The 20,181-nt window shown below is 41.1% G+C and overlaps 1 protein-coding gene across 1 annotated transcript in view; it reads right to left on the bottom strand.

Moving 5' to 3' along the window:
• pitpnm3 (PITPNM family member 3) overlaps positions 1-20,181 on the bottom strand; it is a 140,962-nt gene that overhangs the window by 102,920 nt on the left and 17,861 nt on the right. The window contains exon 2 of the mRNA XM_028574362.1: positions 13,505-13,600. Coding sequence (XP_028430163.1) covers positions 13,505-13,600 — 96 coding nt within the window. The remainder of the gene's footprint in view (positions 1-13,504; positions 13,601-20,181) is intronic.

Consider the following 20,181-nt stretch of genomic DNA (forward strand, 5'->3'; position numbering starts at 1 on the left):
GCTGTAAAGTCATGGTCTTGTTTTCATAAATGGTATCATATTTAATACTGTACAAGCACTGCAAGCATTTATTTTACAGAAGTGTGTTCAAATTTGAAAACCCGACATTTTTTTATTTTGTTTTCCTTACTTGTATATGTCTTGTTTGTGTTGACAGATTGACTGTATGCTTGCTCAATATCACCTATAATAGCTCGTCTTCTCAATGAATGCTTTTGCACACTGCCCTAGAGCTTTTTCATATGGGGCTCTTGGCAACCCATTTATGCAAAAGCTATTCTGTAACCCACTGTTCCAGATTGATCCTTTTTTATAGTCTGCTCCTGCAAGCCGCAGCACTTTATATATGTATATTTGTATACCTCATTTTATGTGCCTATTAATAGCCAATATAATTTCCCATAGGTATGCTGTTTGCTTTATATTGTTTTAATATAACTTTAATGTTCATCGCTATTTTTATATCGCTTTTTTATACTTTTATCCCTGTGTACAGCCACTGAGATAAAACAGGTTGTTGTGCAGCAACAGTTTCATTGGAATCAAACTCTACAGCAGCTGATCTCACTGATTAACACAACTCCAATCAGAGACAAAGTCCTGCAGCGACTGGTTCGCAACAGAAAAACAAATGTCTGGGTTTCAGTGGTACATGGCTCCAATCCACTGTAGCAGATGTTTAGTACTAGCAAGATGTCTTTTTCAGTATATTCTAAACACAAAACTGTGCAAATTCCTAAATAGCTTATTGTGTTAATCATTCGTCTTCCTGGTTTGATTTCCCAATCAAATGTTACACAAATCAATTACTGTTTAGCCTTGAAGGACATGGACTTAGCCAGAATGTGAAAGCAGCATCATTTTTGCTGTTTAAAAAATTTTACACTTTTATAAGAAAGAGATCTGGATCCCTGCCAAGATCTAATCAACTGTTGTTGGGTCAGTGGTCTACTGGTCCACAACATTAAAGCCACATGAGTTAATAACTTCTTGAGATAATTTGTTAAAAATGAACACCAGACAAAACATAGCCTCTGTTCAGAAAGAAGAGGACATACTGTACAGAAGTGAATGAGTATATACATGATAGATGTAACTAGATTATATATGAACAACAAGATCAAATTTTTCTTTAATTTACTCTATCTCAGAGCCGCGCATGTCACATAGATGTAAGATCAAAGTGAGTGAAGACAGGAGAGGGAATGGAGTGGATGACCTTACCGACATGTTGTTTCACCAACACCTCACACAAACAAAATCAAGGGGGAATGAGATGTGTGTGAGTGTGTGAGTGTGTCTGTGTGCTCTTGTACTTCTATCAGCTTTAGTTCTTGATCTAAAGTGCAATGACATTTTTGAACCAAGTAAGTTTAAACCATTCCTCAGGCTTATTCAAGTATTAAGACTTGGTTTTAAAGTTAAGGTTAGGGCACGGGGAAGCATTATGTCAATGAGGGTGCTCAGAAGTACAGAAGACTGACAATTGGGTTTTAGCGATAAAATGCTGTAATCAGCTACATGTACAAGATCCTGTTCACAAGAAATTAGAATGGGAGTGGAGCATTGGAAGCAAGTAAAATTATAATGCACAAACACTCCTTCCTTCTTCTCTTTGGACTTTTGTTGGTTAAAATCTTCATCATATACACAGCTCCATAACATTTATTATGCGACTGAGCGTTTTGTCCCCCACAATGTCAAGTATGTGTGAATATATAATTGTACCAGCAAGTTTTATGATTATTTAAAAAAAAAACTGATGATGATGACTTTTGCCATTAAATGTCATTACAGATTTACTCGACAATTGGTACGAAAGAGACTTGGTTTTCCATCTCGTAAAACCAACCCCAGTTCCCATCCACACATAGTGCACAGTGCAATATAGTGATGTCTTAAGCTAGCAGCCTCATATGAATAGATGCTCTACTTACATATAAACATAGTTTACCTCCAGTGGCAATTTATTATGTAATTAAACTGTTGGAGCAGCCAACACCGTGAATTTTCTTTCAGGCTTAGTCTGTCAATTCCCCTCATTATTTAAATTCATGTCATCAAATAAAAAATCTGGATTAACACACAGCAAACAGTCAACAGCTCACATCAATAAACAATGTGACAACTGAGTTGGCATGCGCTTGAGCAGCCAGAGGGCACAATCGGTCCTGATATAAAATGAGACGTTCCACCATTGTGCACAAATGTGTGTAGATTTACATGTGAGCGAGGTAAACGGAGGTTGAGTGATGCTGGGGGGCTGTGAGGTGGAGTGCAGTATGCTGAGTAGAAGAGAGGTATGATTTTTCATTTTTATTACTAGAGGCGAGTAAAGGGCACCTGGAATTAATCAGATTCTTCAGATAGAATAAAAAGATGTGCTATCCTGCATAAATACGTCCTGCTGCTGCTGCTTCTGCTCACCAGTGGCAGAAACAGCCACGAAAGAGCTGAAACACGTGACAATCCATCACACACATATTTGACACCAAAATAATGTATCCCCAGAATTTAGTCTGCTACTGTGAATTATTATAAAATGCCATTTTATGATAACCTGACTCCGCCAGATGGATTGCTTCCCATTTGCTCGGCATATCCATCTGGGAACTTTCCGTTGGAGAACTTTTGGGAAGGGGCGGAATACTGGTTATTTGATTGGATGAACCATCTGTCTATCACCTATGTTGGTGATAGACGGGCCAAATCAACCAATCAGATCCACGAAGCGTATGAAAATACAACCACAAGCCCGCCCCTGCTGCTGCAGGCAAAGCATAGCTCGTAAGCTCAGCATGCAAGCAACATGTCGGTAAAGGAGATTTGCTGTTTGTGTAACGAGAATTTAGGAATAAAAGACACCATTTCAGGTTCCCGGAGCATATTCCAAAAGAAAGATCCAAGAGAAAAAAGCATTAGCGAGCGGCTAACAGAATTAGGGCTACTGCTGGCTGATAATACTGATTAGCTGATTGGATAAACCATCTGTCTATCACCACCTAACCCACCTCAAAACCAACGCTGATTGGTCGGTCGTTTGGCTAACGGCTCCAAATTTTCTCTGCCTCAAGATGCCAGACTGATCTGCAAGTGGAAAACTGGAGCTCGCCAGATCAGGACGGTCTCACAAGGCTAATTTTATGATGCTTTTTTAACAAAGTTTTCAAATAGAAACACACAAGGATAAATAATAATAATAATAATAATAATAATAATAAGGATAATAATAATAATAAATAACAAAAATGAAACTGTTATCCTTAACCCAAAACAAAGCCAAAATGTTCTGGCTGCAGCACTGTGTTTAATCTCGTTAAACTAGTATTGAAAATGTCCCACTGAGACAACTTTCCAGCAAACTGATGAAGATGAGATGGTGCTATTGGCTGAGAAAAACCAGGAAGCAAAATACCATGAAAAATCTGCGATATTCAAGCATGCCGTATTATTCAGTAAAAGGTCCTTTTTGTGGAGTAACAGCATCAAAGAAAATAAATGTGTGGCACTCTTCACCGTGAGTGGTTAAAAATCCTTTATTCTATCAGCTTGTTCATTGTTAAAACATGTGATGCCTCACCGTGTTTCTGCATGAGGCTCCTTCACTGAGCCAAAGCTTTAAACACCTTATAGCAGAAAAGTGCATTCTCTCAGTGAACCACTAGAAATGAAGAGTGCTTTTCTTCTTTTATTGTGAGCTTGTTTCCTTCCAAGAGTCACATTTGAGAGCTCTGTATCTGGATTGTAGATTAACTGGAGCTTTTACTTTCCACTGCTGGGACATGAACATATTATACTCTATAGTGGAAGGGTCTCTGGGTGTGGACGAGTCATGCAGCCTGCGCAGTGTGTCTGCGTGTCGGTCTGAGACTCTAGGCTCTGACAGCAGTCTGTGCTACAATTCAGGTTTCATCATCACTGCAGGACAGCTCAAGGCGGCTGCGACAATGTGACAAAGTGATGCTAAATGTGTGTGTGTGTGTGTGTGTGTGTGTGTGTGTGTGTCGTGCGTGCGTGCATGCGTGTGTGTGTGTGTGTGTGTGTGTGTGTGTGTGTGTGTGGATTTGCTAGGGGCAGCTGTGCGGATGTCAGAGGGGTTGATCAACAGAGTGACAGCATCAAACCATCCAGCCAACATCTGCGTTGCCTCCACACCATGTCACACAAACACTGGCTGACACAACATCAACTGATGCAAACTGAACGTCAGTCTCAGTTCTCATAAGAAACAACACACGCAGATGTTAATGGATGTTACCCATTAACATCTGTGTTCATGAATCATTTCATCTGCTTCCCACAGTAAGATTTACATTGTTGATATTTTAGCGACTGTAAAGCTGGCATTGAATGCTTGCTCAGATTACAATTCTTCTTTAAGTACCTTCATGACTCAGGTGAATTTTATTTCTATAACTCAAAATCATAAATCACAAATTTGCCTCAAATTGTTTTACAATCTGTCCAGTAGGCCTATACGACACCCCCTTTATACTTATACATTCGATTCAGATTTTCTTCAATGTTCTTATTTTGGCGATGTTAAACTGCATTTCATTTAGGCAACATTTAACAAGACCTCAGTACCTAAACTCAGGTATTGTATTGGCCCTGGTGTAGAAAAAATTCAAATTAACTAATGTTTTAGCTGACCCAATTTAAGAAGTTGAAAAATGTAATATATTCTTACAGTAAATACAGCTTAATGGTATGTGATATTCAGTTGCAAAGCCTTTACAAAATGACTAAAGTCTAAAAGGCCTAAAGTCACTGGTCCACAGACATCAGCAGACACTATGCATCTTTCCTAATGAGGCACACCTGTACTACACCCATTTTCACCAAGAGGGCCTTTTTTGCTTAAGCATTGGCTTTATGTTCAGCATCATTGTTCTGCTGCATTCTCTACAAATGGTATCAAATACGTTACTTAGGCACGCTATATCAACAAGTGGCATTTGAACACCCCAATTTGGCACAACATACACTTAATGTCTGGTAACAAACCTTTTGTTTATAACCAGTGGAGTGACAGAGTTATTTATACTCTAGACCAGTTATTCAATGGGGAAGGTGTGTTAAGTTTTGAAAACCTGAGAACTAGCTTTGAGGTCCCTAAGACATCATTCTTCCTTTATCTTCGCTTAAAATCAGCCCTAAAATGTTATGGAGTACCATGGGGGAACAGTCTTGAGATGCAGCCAATGATTAAATGGCTTGTTGATTCTCCGGTGAGAGGATTAGTGTCCAGGATTTATGCTAAACAGATGCAAGTATCCATAGGACATATTGGACTCCTCAGAAGAGATATGTCTCTAAAGTCATTCCTACTCCCTATTGCACGTTCTACCAACCTGAACAAACTGGAACTTCCCTGCACATGGTCTGGGAGTGTGAACAGGTGCATGAGTTCTGGAATAAAACAACATCAATAATATCTGATGTGATAGGATGTCAAATTCCTACTGACCCGATTGTTTTGTTCCTTAATGATGACTCAAAAAGAAGAAATCCAAAAGCACAACCGGTTTTTCTCTGAGTTACTCTGAGTGAGCAGTGTTACCAGAATTTTTTAATTTTGATAACGGATTTTAAAACATATGGTATTGAAAAAAGTATCGTTACGGAACCGGCATCGAAACTGAGGTATCAAAATTGGCACCGGATCGAAAGATTTTGAACGATGCCCAGCCCTAGTGCTACTAGTCTTTTATTGTTGACCCAGTAGGATTATGAACATCCTTAAACACCCTCAAGAATAAAAGTAAGCTCTTAAACCCTAAGGTTATTGTTTTCTTTCAATTCCAGTCCGTTGGAATAAAGAATAAAAAAGCAGAACATGTCAAATACTTGTGGCATGCACTTGAGGATGCACCTTTATCTTTAACAGCTTAAACGTAAACTGACACTGGCCAAGTACATTAAAGTGTCTCAAAAAAACTGACATAAAGGAGCATCAGAATATAGCCAATTCTAAAGGATGCAGGATGAGCCACTGGAGATGTCTTCATCTTGTTTCCCAGAGGCTCCTGACAAAATAATTAGAGACAGTATACGGTATATAAAGAACGCAAACACAATAACATTAACAGTCAGGGTTCATCTTATTAGCAGAAAGCTGAGCAAATCCTTGACGGTCTTCATACATTTTCATGCTGTTTCTGGGTCCACTGGGTTACACAGTGTGCATGAAAGCATTCATCAAAGCCACGTAAATAAAACTCCCCCAAGCTTATTGTGCTGGTTTGAGTAGTAGGCCTATAATATGACAAACATCCCCTCAGTCACTCTTCAATGTAATTCTTTCAGTTTCTCTCTCTGCTTTTCTATTAAAGGCTGACATTGCTTCTGGCTAAAGAAAATATATATCCAGTTTGCCTGGCAGAAATAAAAAGCTACACCAGAGTAGCTATATGCAGCTAAGATTGAGAGTCACAGTATTGCAGTGGTGGGCCATAATTTAAACAACCTTTTATAACCTTGTACTGGTTTCCTTTTTAACCCTTGTTTTGTCACAAGGACCCGAAGGACCACACAAGGGTTAAGGGAGGCACCATTCATACTGAGCCTATGTTTATGTTTGGAATAACTTGCTCTGTTGCCTTTTCTCCAATTTCCCCCTGAGCTCAGACAATAAACTCACATAGCAACTGCAAGGAAAAAAAACAACATTCAAACACCTCCTCCTATCTTTTCTTGAGCATCTTTGTTGATTTGGGACAGCCATGCTTTCATGCAACATGACAACCTAAAACCTGAAAAAGTGAAAAGAGTCCAGTGCATAAATGAGTGAAGGCAAAATGAGAGGTGATATGTTTGGTCTCCGAATAATAAGACAATTAGAGATGAAAAAACAGACTGAATTGAAAGATGGGGGGACAAAAGCTGAGTGGTGCCTTCACCACAAGCATACGGACCTGGGGTCTCATTTATAAAACTGTGCGTAGGATCCTTACTATAAGTGTACGTACGCCCAAAAGCCCAAAATGGCGTACGCCAAAAAAAAAGTCAGATTTATAAAACTGTGTGTACGCACACTGTGGCAAACCAGGGGAAACAGGTCAGCCAATCCGGCACAGGGGGCTGGTACATAGGCTCAGACTGGGGGAGGTGATAGGGGGAGTCTATCTGCCTGTGCAGGTGCTGCAGCCACTTGGCACATGGCATTGGTCACACCTGCAGCCCATCAAGTAATCAGAGGGAAGGTGTTAAGAGAGCCAGCCCAAGACCGCAGGGAGAGAGGAGACAGTGAGTAACAACGGCCCAGAGGAGCAACACTTCAGGAGCTAATGGTCAACAAGGATATGGGCTAGGAAAAAGACTAACCTCTCCCTCTGCTTAAATCCTGCCAGGACAACACCTCCTGACGGCTGACAGAACCCAGACGGGTAGAAACCTAAGATGCAGTTTGTACCATTACCCTTTTCCTGAGTGACTTCATTAAAGAACACTTTATGTTTAATGGTGTAGACACATATAGCCGATGGCTGACCGTTGACAGAAAACCCGTCGATATGATCAGTCGCGTCCCCGAGGTCCAAAGAACTGCCACAGAACAGACCAGACGAGAGGAGACGAGACGTAATACATCTCTATAGCAGCAGGCGGCGCTAATCTGTATTGTTGCCCAAGAAATGAAAACCGGCAGCTGATTGGATGAACGCGTCACATGGGTTTGTTTTCTCCGGAAATTCAGACCTGGACTGTCATGGCGGCCGTTCAGAATACGATCTCATATTGTACTAAAATAGTTCACTGAAACATGTTTCTGAAAACATTTTAAGTGAGAAATAGGCCATGCAGTTGCTGAATCTGTCTTCATTTCAGATCGACAAAGGTCAGTTTAAAAGATTTTCATCAGATTTTGAGAGACTCTAGTCTCCTCATTCCGCTCGTCATTTCCGGGTGAGTCCCGACGGCCCTGCCGCCGACCGAACATGTCAGGTCGGCCAGAATGAACGCCGACAGCCCCTCAGATGGACGACGGCACGGGACACACCGAACAGATTTGAGTCACTGACCTCGCCAGACTGTTCCACGGCCGATAATCAGCCTGATGTGTCCCGGCCCTCCGGCACTGGTTGGAAGGAGCAGAACAACCTTTTCTGGTTTGGCCTGACCATAAGAATCTCGAGTACATCCACTCAGCTAAACGTCTCAACTCTCGGCAGGCTAGGTGGGCCCTGTTTTTTGGTCGTTTTTTTGCTCTGACATACAGACCTGGTTCTCAAAATGTCAAACCTGACTCCCTGTCCTGCCTGTTTGAGAAAGAGGAAAGTGGATCTGCTGTTCCTGACACCATTATTCCTGACGCCTGTGTCGTTGGGGCGGTTTCTTGGAGGATCGAAGAGGAGGTTAAGGAGGCCCTGCAACGTGACCCAGGTCCAGGTAACGGTCCGGATGAACGCCCGTTTGTACCCCAGTCTGTCAGAACATCGGTGTTGTGAGGACATTCCTCTAAACTTACCTGTCACCCAGGTGTGGCCCGCACACTTGCTTTCCTCAAAAGAGGGTTCTGGTGGCCAACTATGGAGGCGGATGTTAAGTCGTTTGTTTCTGCCTGTTCTGTGTGTGCCCAAAATAAGACCTCTACTCAGCCCAGTTCAGGCCTTCTGCGACCGCTGCCTATTCCTCCTCATCCTTGGTTTCACCTTTCCCTGGATTTTGTGACTGAGCTGCCACTATCTAAAGGTATTACCACTATTCTGACTGTTGTTGATCGGTTTAGCAAGTTTTCTCATTTCCTGCCTCTGCCTAAACTGCCCTCTGCCAAGGAGACAGCAGAATTGTTGTTACAGGAGGTGTTTCTGATTTTTGGACTACCCGTGGACATAGTGTCAGATAGAGGACCCCAGTTCATCTCAGCTGTTTGGCACTCCTTCTGCCGAGCTATTGGTGCCTCTGTGAGCCTGACCTCAGGGTTTCACCCTCAGTCCAACGGTCAAGCAGAACTGCCTAACCAGAAATTGGAATTTGCCCTTGGCTGTATGATCTCTACCAACCCTACCACCTGGTCGTCCCAATTTCCCTGGGTGCAGTACGCCCACAACACCTCACCTACATCTGCCACAGGTCTGTCTCCTTTCCAACGTGTTTATGGTTTTCAATCACCTCTGTTTCCGTCCCAGGAAAAGGAGATCTCTGTGCCTTCTGTCCAGTTCTACATCCGTAGGAGTCATCGGACCTGGCATCGGGCTCAGGCTACACTCATAAAGAACTCTGTCCACTACCAGCGGCATGCTAACCGTTGTCGCATTCCCACCCCATCCTATTCGGTTTGGGGACAAGGTGTGGCTCTCCTCTAAAGGCCAGGACACACAGGGCCGATAATGTCTGGCGAGGTCGGTGACTCAAGTCTGTTCGGTGTGTTCCGCGCCGTCGTCAGTCTGTCGTTTTTCATTTTGGCCGACCTGACCTGTTCAGTCGGAGACAGGGCAGTCGGGACTCACGCGGAAATGACGAGCGGAATGAGCCTGATTAGAGTCTCTCAAAATCTGACGGAAATCTTCTAAACTGACCTTTGTTGAGCTGAAATGAAGACAGATTCAGCAACTGCATGGCCTATTTCTCGCTTAAAATTTTTCAAAAACATGTTTCAGTGAACTATTTTAGTACAATATGAGATCGTATTCTGAACAAGCCGCCATGACAGTCTGGCTTTGAATTTCCGGAGAAAACAAACCCATCTGACGCGTTTGTCCAATCAGCTGCCGGTTTTCATTTCTTGGGCAACATGACAGAGTAGCGCCGCCTGCTGCTATGGTGACGTATTACGTTTCTCAAGTCGGTGTCGCCTCAGTGTGTTCCGAGGCAGTTTTTTGGACCTCAGGGACCCGACTGATCATTCCAACTGGCTTTTCTGTCGACTGTCGGCCGTCTGGTTGGTGTGTCTTGGCTATAAGGATCTTCCTCTGAAGACTGTTCCTCGGAAGTTGTCTCCAAGGTTTGTGGGGCCTTTCATGATTGAAAGGGTTATTAACCGTGTTGTGGTTTGTCTCAAGCTGCCCCGCACCCTCAGGGTGAATCCCTCGTTTCTTGGATCAAACCTGTCGGGATCAGCCCTCTACTGCCACCTCCAGCTGCACCTCCTCCTCCTCCGATGATTGACGATCATCCTGCCTACACAGTTTGTCGGATTCTCGACTCCCGCCGCAGGGGTAGGGGTGGTCGGTATCTCATGGGAGGGTTACGGCCCTGAGGAGAGGAGTTGGGTGCCCAGGCATCAGATTCTGGACGCTGCTATGGTGAAGGATTTTCATGTTTCTCACCCTACTAAGCCTGGTGGAGCGCCAGGGGGTGCTCGTCGGAGGGGAGGTACTGTCACGCCCCAGTGACTCTCTGGTCTGGTGTGACTCTGTTTTGGTTTTATTTTCTCATTTGGTTGCTTGCAGTGTGGCTGGTGGGTTTTTGTTTTCTCCCTTTCCCTAACGTCATTCTCCACAGTGTGTGGACATGCCTCCTCCTGCTGCTTTCACCCCGCACCTGGTTCCAATTCACTAATCAACTCACCTGCTACTCTTCAGCTCATCAACCTCCTTTAAAGATCAGTGGGACCTTCTTCTCAATGCCGGATTGTTACTTACCCTGAGTAGGAGTTCTTTGCTGCTCTTGCTGGTGTTTTCTTGTTTTGCGTTTTTGCTTCAATCTAACTTGTCTGTTTTCCGTGTCCTAGAAGAAAATACTCCCCTTCAACAACCACCAGATCTCGGTCCCAGTCAGCTCCACTCCAGTCTCCAGCTTCTACAAACCTTGACCTTCTCGCCACAATCAGCTACAAGTTCCAACCACTACGGACCAGTTCATCTCCAACCACAAGTTTTTGTTGACAATAACTATTTTTTCTGTTTTCACTACTTCAGTTTGAGTTCTGTCCCTAAACCTGACAAACAAATTTTATTTTATCAATTGGAAACATACATGTGTCTAGACAAGGCTAGCAGCAGCACCACGTCAGACACGTTTCTGGTGTGTAAAGACAGAAAAATGTACGCAGCTGCCACGCAACGGAAACGCCACGCTCACGGCACGCAGCCAGTGTGTAACCAGCCTTATACAAAAAGTTGTTATGAAAGGTTATTAGAATTATTACTAAACTTTATTTATTACTAAACTTTATTTACTATACCTTGCTGGTATAATTATACTGTATACTCACACCATTACACAGGAAATAAAAAATTACCACACCTGTCTTAAAAGAATAGTTCAACATTTTGTGTAAATACGCTTATTCTTGCCAAGAGTTAGATGTGAAGAACGACGCCACTCTCGTGGATGTCCATTAAATATAAAGGCAGCAGCTGGTTAGCTTAGCATAAAAACAGGGAGACACCGCAAGCCTGGCTCCACTCAAAGGTAACTAAATTTGCCTACCAGCACCTTAATGCTCGCTACTTAACACGTCATACAAAAATCAAAGTGTAAAATCAACAATTCTTGGTTTTATGGCGATTATATCCTGACTATTTTATAGCTGGGTGCAGTGACATCCTGGAGTCTGGTTGATCTGCATGACTCTGCTTTTTTTTTTTACACTTCAGTTTTGTATGCAACAATGAAACATGTCATTTTTTTATATTTATATGTGCTGGTAGGTGGATTTGTTTCCCTCTGCTTTCAGCTTTTTTGCTAAGCTAAGTTAACCGGCTGCTGACTGTAGCTTTATATTCACCGTACAATCAGAAGGGGTATGTATTGTCTCATCTAACTCTCTGCAAGAAAGTGAATAAGTGTGTTTCCAATGTGTACTTTTTGAACTTCATATGATGAAAAACCACTAAACAACAAACTTCTGATTATTTCTTTCTGCTTTTGATTGACACAAAATGCACAAGTGTGCTCTCCACAAGCTATTTACTGTAATTAAAAGAGATAAAGGACATCTTACCCAGTCGCGATATTTCACGGGTGTAGAATCTCATGCTGCAGATGTGTGTGTGTGTGTGTGTGTGTGTGTGTGTGTGTGTGTGTGTGTGTGTGTGTGTGTGTGTGTGTGTGTGTGTGTGTGTGTGAGAGGATGACGGGGTCCTTGTGCACTCATACAGTACAAGGCATGCACACGTTATCTTAATCCCTGGTGATTCCTCTACGCTGATAGGCACCTTGACACCGGTCTCACAAAATGAATTTTGAGCAATACCCAGCTCTGCTCCTTGACAGATGTGATAAGGATTAATATTCCATGTTTTATAGGAGTCTGCAGTGAACGTGGGTTTTTATGCAAACAGAATATGTAAGAGAAAGAGAGTGGAGGGAAATTAAAATGAAGGGAGGGAAGCAAATAAAAAAAAAGTGAGATAAACAAAATGTGAATGACAAATGTATTAAACACAATTCTATAAACAAAAAATGTGTGACTTCATCCACAGCACTTTAAATTTCCTCCATGGACAAAAGTGGAAATGGTGCAGAACACGTTCCAGCACTAATCTGTTACACACTGAGCCTCATTTTCAGCATTTTTTTATATGATATGAAGGAATTTTGAACACCAGAAACTCTCAACACCCCCTGGCTACGTTCACTGCAGACTGACTGTTATATCTCTCTCTCTCTCTCTCTATATATATATATATATATATATATATATATATATATATATATATAATAACAACAATACATAATAACAACAATACATAATTGATGAGTATCTGTACCATCCATTTCTGGGGGGATACGCACTTGTAGTGGATAATTAGTGCTAAGTATATAAGTATTCCACTTATTTGCTGATTAACTCCCTCTGGGACTGTGAAAAGGCTAGTAGTTGACTACCTTTTAAAGTGGGTCTTTTTCTGGTCAGTGTGACATCTTGAATACATTTACAAGAATCTTTAGCAGCAAAGTGGACAGTGAAATCCGTTAAAATAATTAGGAATGACAAAAGTTAGTACACAACCCATTTCTTGCACATTCTATCAGGTTTGTTCTGAAGTCAAATTTCACTCTGTTCAGTCATAACAACAGCAATCACAGATGAAAATGAAATAATTCCAACCAGAACACACAGTAATTGCCAGACAATTCTGCTTGTGATTTGGTCATCACAGACACTTTCACCCGTAACTTTGGGCTTCCCATAATGTGAACTGTAATGAGGCTTTGGTACAAGAACCTTTCACTTTTACTAGAGCTCAGACAATGATTTGATTCATCTATTAGTCAATTGGCAGAAAAATAGTCTGCAACTCGTTTGATGATCAATAATTATACTTTCAAGTGTTGCTCAGGCAAAACAAGACATTTAAAGATTCTTTAAAAAACTGTAAAGGGCATTTTTCACAGTTATTGTTCAATTTTATAGAACAAATAATTAATGAAGACAATACATTAATAGTGAAAAAAGGGATATGAGATTCACAAGTATGCACACTTGATGAAATAGGATCTATTTAAAATGCTTATACAGAAGTCCAGATCATTTATTTGACTATTATGGTTGGAGAGACAAAAAAACGACAAGGTGAAGACAGGAGAAAATGGGAAGATAAAATGTAACACTAACCTCTGGCATCAAAGAACTCGTCATCGGAGCTGTCAACTGATTCTTGTGCAATATTCTGCAGACACCAATGAGAGGCGCTGTGCTTACGTGATGATCCTGTGGATCAGAACAATAAAGAAAAGACAGAAAATCTGCTTTTAGACTGAAAGGATGACAGGCAGGGCCGCGCCATTAATCACAGAACTCGAGGACAAATAAATCAAGTGCATTTATACCATTTTCCTTACTTTTTACCTTTCATTAGATAGCTCTAACAATTCAGAGTTAAAAGCAAATCGTGAATGCACCAGGTGGGGATAGATGGCCTTTTGAGTGCCACAGCACGCAAAAAGACCCAAATAGACTTGTCTTTGAGCGGTGTCATAGCACACAAGTGTCTCAGCAAGGCAGTGTTTTTTAGGACCTTCTAATACAAGAACAGGGATGAAAAAGGATTTAGATTTGTTGACAATATTCACTCTCAAGTATCTAGATATAAAACCATTGCAAACAAGCAGAAAGTGAAAGTGGGTAAAACTGACAAAAGGAAGAGCCTACTCTGCTGAGGTTGGTATTAATAACCACAATAAGGTAATGATAGTGTAGACAAGATTAATTATGACTTGCAGCCCGAACTGTACTTTCAAATGCAACTCTGCTAAACTGTGCTGAGTAAGATCTGACTACACTATATTATATATATATATATACACACACACATACATACATACATACATACATACATATACATATATACACATATATATACACATACATATATCAGAGATGGGGACTCGAGTTTGAGACTCGGACTCGAGTGTGACTTAAGTCGCACACACAGTGACTTGAGACTCGACTTGAGACTCGTCCTCGAAAGACTTCAGACTCGACTCGGACTCGAGCTGCGGACTCATGAACAATGTTTATTTTTAGGAAACATCTGACGAGCTCGCTATACCCCTCCCTCCGTTACCTAGAACCTGCGAGGACACATGAGAGGACAACAAACAAACATGTCAAATGCACCGGCCGCTGCTGTGCCATTCATCGTAAGCTTTGGGTTCAAAAACTTCAAACAAGAAAGCCCAAACAAAAGAAGCGCTCAATGCCAAATATGCGGTATCACGCTAAAAGATTCTGGCTCAACCACATCTAATTTTATCAGGCATCTGAAAACGCACCCTGAGAGGTGAGTAAACATGTTTAGCTCAGCATTGACCATCTACCGTTAGCTTGCTTCTTGCTTTAGCTACGAGCTAACGTTACGGGAGGTTAACTCCGACTGTCTTCCTTATCAAATATAAATATGCGTTTGTTTAATTGCCAAACTTGTGGTGGTCGATCAACGTTACGTTAATCATTTACGTGCCGCTGTCTGCCGTCACGTTAATTATTAACGTTGTCTGTAAACAGGTTACAGGATTATTGTTGATCATATAACAATAATTATAGTTTCATTTAGTTATAACGTTACACTGGTTTGAGAGTCTGGGATGTGTTGACTTACAGTAGTTTATAAGGTATGATTAGTTGCATAGGCAGTGCACATTACATGGATCTGCCACTAAGTAAATAACAAATAATTGAGGATTCTCTATCATAAGGAAGTGCACTGTAGTGTGTTAAAAATTTCATTTGGTTGCAATAGTGTTTTGCATTTAGCTACACTGTGATGTTTTCCAGTTTTGAACTAAATAGGAGTATGTCAATTTTAGTGTTGTGAGTTATAAAATGTTTCTATATTTGGTCTTATGGCCCCACAGAGGCAGCACAATAGGAGCCAAGGCCTTCCATTATAATTCATCAACAGACAAGGGAGTCCTTTTTCTTCAGAACCTCAATTTTTGGTCTGTACTGTATGTTCAAGCTACAAGGCAAAATACAGATATTAACTTAAAAGTAAAGCATTCTTGGTTTTTGTCATGTTGCAATAGTCTGTTTACACTGATTATATACCAAAATCAAAGCTGATACTGTATGCTGATAGATAACGGAGTCATAATAACACATTACATATTACATGCTTTGAATTCCTTATATATAGCTATGCAGTGTTCTAAGAAGCCTGGATGGGTCACTGTATGTGATGCAACACTTATTATAACCACAAGAGACTTGAGACTTGACTTGGACTCTAGTTCAGAGACTTGTGAGCATTTAAATTATTCTGGGATAAGAGACAAAAACATGGTTCACACAAAACCTCATTTAAATTAGCTGATACATGGTTAAACCTCATTTGCTCTAACCTGTGTATCGACGTGTGTACTTCTTCCAAAGCAATCCCCGCCAATCGGTCCCTAAAGGTTCCAGTTAGAGAGTTAGTAAATGCAGTAAACATATTCTTTGTAAATCTTTACAATCCATTCCCCCGAAAGAACCAAGCAGGCCTGGCTTATTGCACGATTCATATTTCCGTCAAAACTTTGCCATTTTCAGTGCGTAACATTAGCTTACAAGCTCGGAGGTTGTTCTTGTTGTGAAGGGGCAAAGCCAGACATTCATCTTCTTTTTTTCCTACAAACTTATTTCATACGTTTTCTTGTTGTGAAGGGGCAAAGCCGGACATCCGACAACGTGCCAGCTTGTCTTATCCTGGCAATGTATACTTTTGTGATCCAGACTTCCATACACCAGGCTGAAAAGCAGTGTTTTTTTTCTTTCTTATAATGCAATTAACTGTGTTTCCTGGAGGTTTTCTTCCTCTTTGGGACAGTGACTTTGATAAGCCTCTCAATTAACTCCTCCTCTCAGTCTTGCTCCACTTTGATGATGTAATGAATCACGTTTCCCTGCTGGCCCAGGGTCAAAAATCTTTTTGCTCTATTTTCCCATGGTCTGGTTCCATTGCATCCTTCCTGACTTTACAGAAAAGACACAAGTATACCAGTATACCACCCAGCTCTAGCTCAACTCCTGAGCACCTGCATTTCAAAAAGGTGTTACTAACAAACTCCTCCCTAGAGTATTTTCAATGTAATATGTCAGTTGCCGTCTCTCTCCAGCAATGCCACAATTGTGACTAATTTTAAAGATAAATGTCCATTTTCTGTATGGTGGCACTGTAATGACTCTACAACATTAGAAATGCTTGAAATTACAGTTCCACTGCAACGCTAATAACACACCAATTTATAATTTCCGTTTGTACATTTCTCACACACACCAACCATGTTAGCACTCACTGTAAAACCATTCTGTAAAAAGCCTCTATGTCATTTAACATTACTGTCAGAAAATCACACTATAGCAAGGCCCTCCTCCCACTATATTTAGGGCTGATATGTTGTTAATATCTCATTTTGAAAAAAACCTGTACAAATAAAAACTGTAGCATAACAATAAAGCTACCTAAATGTGGAAGGACCCAGGATACTCATCACAATAAATAGTATTCATGCCAACCAAGTTTGGGATAAGCTTTTAAGCTTTCTCTTCAACTTTTGACTAAGCGTCAACTCTGCCTGTCAGCGAATCATTCTCAAGGGTCCCTGAACCTCGGCAGAGCCTTTAACCCCGTCATCTTGGTCTATAGCCTACTGGAGGATGAGTAAGGGGGCTCAGGCGAGGATGAGCTCAGTCCTTGTGTGAGTATTTATTGTGCAGCAACATACAGACCAGCAGCAGCACCGAACAGCACCACAGCCATCCCTTATATACCATTCCTGAATTCTAATTTGTGTCACCCAAACTACCTTATACACACAAGAACATTTGACTAAATGATACAAAATAAGTAATTACTGTACAAAACATCGCTATTTTCCTGGAATACACTATTCTTTTAACCAAACTGGCAACAGTAGCTATAAATACATCTGAAATCCTCAGCAAACTCTTGACCAGAACATATACATAGGTAACTACCACAGGTGAGAACCGCACATTATTCTGTTATGTTGCATGTGCATCACTTGTGTTTAGAGTGCTATCAAACTAGACAGCCAGCCTTCCTGCTTGTGGTACTTGCTGAACTGCTCATTTATGTTCCATGCTTTGTGTCAGACAGTGGAGACATTAATACACACTCAGCATGAAGTACACAATGAGATGGAGGAATATCACACAAACCTTTGTGGTCTCTCGTTCTTCCTTCACTTCACTTAAAAATGTAATACTTAAAGATTAAAATCAGAATTTTTGAAAAGACTGGTTCCTTGATTTTGCAAAAAGCAAAACACAAACTTGTAGGCCTGGTTGCAAATTTCTGCCTGGTGTTCAGCATCAAATGTTGGACAAGTCACTCTCCACTGTGCTTTTTACTAGGACATCCGAGGATTTACAAGAGTCATCTTGAGGAGGCATATGGAAGGGCTAGAGGCGTTCCTGTCCGCCACAGTGTTAAGGGCTCCTGTGTGCGCAGAAAGCACACACTGAGTAGGGGTAGCAGAGCTGATGGGGTGCACAGCACATCACCTTGAGAAATAAAACCCCCCCAACTCAGCCATCCCACACCAGCTGTTTCCCTAAACAACTGCCAAACAGTTCTCTCCATCATGGGACTTTATTTGTTGAGTGGATACAGTCACCATATGAGGCCTTCTAATTGATCTTAAAGTACTGTTTCTTTCTAATTCATCCACTGCTGGAACAGATACCTATACTGTGGATGTCCGTGCACTCTGTTTACTTCTGGAGCTCTACATGCATGTTGAATGTCAAATTAGGTTTAAGAAATCTAACCAATTGCTTGTGTGGATGAAACCTCACGCCAGAGTGCCTATCAGCGATGCCTTCCCCGCTGGGTAACGGAAATGATTGCTGTAGCTCCCTGCAGGGCATCACTGTAAACCATATCCCCACAGATACTGAGTGAATGCTTGGACGAACTACAGATTTTGATCACACAACCAGCAAGAGTGCAAATCTGAGCAGACAGCAGTTTGAAGCCAAGAATAAGGAATGGCAACATTGTGTCAATAGTGAGAAGGGTACTGGAAAATAGCTCAAACTGATTTTGATGCCTTTTTTAACCCTAAAAGAGTAAGAATTTTGTGATGAAAAGGTGTTGTGCTGTATTAATATGTTAATGTCGGTTTAACAAAGAGTTGGCAAAGTATCAAGGAGAATACCAATCAGCAATTTATAAATTAGATATAATGATGTTCCAGTCCTTCTCACTAATTAGACATGCTTAAATTCTGTTTCACAGTGTTCAACAGAATCCCCTACCAAAAACAGCAATGGGTGATTCATCAGTCACTCTGATGAAACTGCTTTTGTCTGCTACATTAAAGCATGCAAAACCAAAACAGCTTGTCTTTTGAATCTAAATGTGCAACTTATGGAAACTAACAAGGAGAAAGAAAGAGAGAGGGGAGAAGCCGGGCACGTCACTGGGCTCTGTTCAAAGAAAATCTGTGTCTAAGTATCTAAAAAGCTTTACTTCAGAGGAAGACAACACAAGGTTGCTTGTGATTCATCTCATCCTTCTTTCATCTCTTTCTTTCCATTATCCACTTCCAGCGGTGTTTACACAGAGGCCTGCAGCCGGTGGAAACGGTGGGCTGACAGCATCCATTACTGGAGCAGCTCTATTGCAATCACAGGTTATACCCTCTCTATCTGTCCCTCACATGCAGGAATGAATCTCTAGCTTTACTAGACACACACACACACACACACACACACACACACACACACACACACACACACACACACACACACACATCACATTTTACACAGGAGACTACTGGGTCAAATGCTTCACTTTTAATGTTAAAACAGAATGGATGGTTTGGTCTTAAGAATGTATTGCTTTTTTATTAATTTAAAGGCTAAAGCCTATATTCTCGCCAGGTGAAGTTCAGAGTTGGAGGTGTGTGTCAACCCTTACAGGACCCGTATTGTTTGAACTAGTGTCACATTTGTCTCTTGTTCCGTCGTCTTTTGTCTTTGTCATTGCCTGTCTTGCTGTTTTATTATGTTTTTATCTAATGTAAGGTGTTTTGAAAGGCGCCTCCAAATAAAATGTATTATTATTACAGAGAGTCACTAGGGCTAATGTTATAGCTGTTGATGGTCAGTAAACACCTCCAAACGGTAGGCTTGTTAAACCAAAGGTCTCATTCTTTCTCATTTTAAATACATAACATCTGACATGGGGGTGTGGGGGCTTTGGAGTTGTTTAAAGGCACCTTTGACGAAAACTGTGCTGAGTTGTTCGTTTAGCTACAAATACACAGACACCGTTTAAAGTACTTGTGCCTTACCGAGTAAAACTACTCTCTCAAAGAGAGTGAGGGAAGCAGATACTGCACAGCTGCTGTTAGAGGAATCTTTATTATATCTATTTATTTTTATTATTGTATAAAAATAGGTAGACAGTGTTCTACCATATATTTTATGTTCATGGGTGATAAAAAGGAGCTTCTAGTATTTGACATTTTGCCAATCAATATCCAGCTATACCTGTGGTGATGATTTGCTCCAGATGTGTGTGTATTTATGGATGGAAAAGCATAACCAAGTTATTTTTTTTCTAAGTAAATGTTAACATCTTTTATCCTGCATGCATGACTCATATGTTAGGTGATATTCACAACAGGAGAAAATCTTTCTCAGACTCAGCTTATTCTCCTGGTTAAAACCCTATAATTTATGAATCTATATGGTGTTTTCCATTGATTTGCAGTATAATTTAGACACTCCATACGTAGGATTTACCGTAAATTCAATACGTTAACCTGTATGGCTAT

The sequence above is a fragment of the Perca flavescens genome, chromosome 3 (genome assembly GCF_004354835.1).
Source record: "Perca flavescens isolate YP-PL-M2 chromosome 3, PFLA_1.0, whole genome shotgun sequence".
NCBI classification, from domain to species: Eukaryota; Metazoa; Chordata; class Actinopteri; order Perciformes; family Percidae; genus Perca; species Perca flavescens.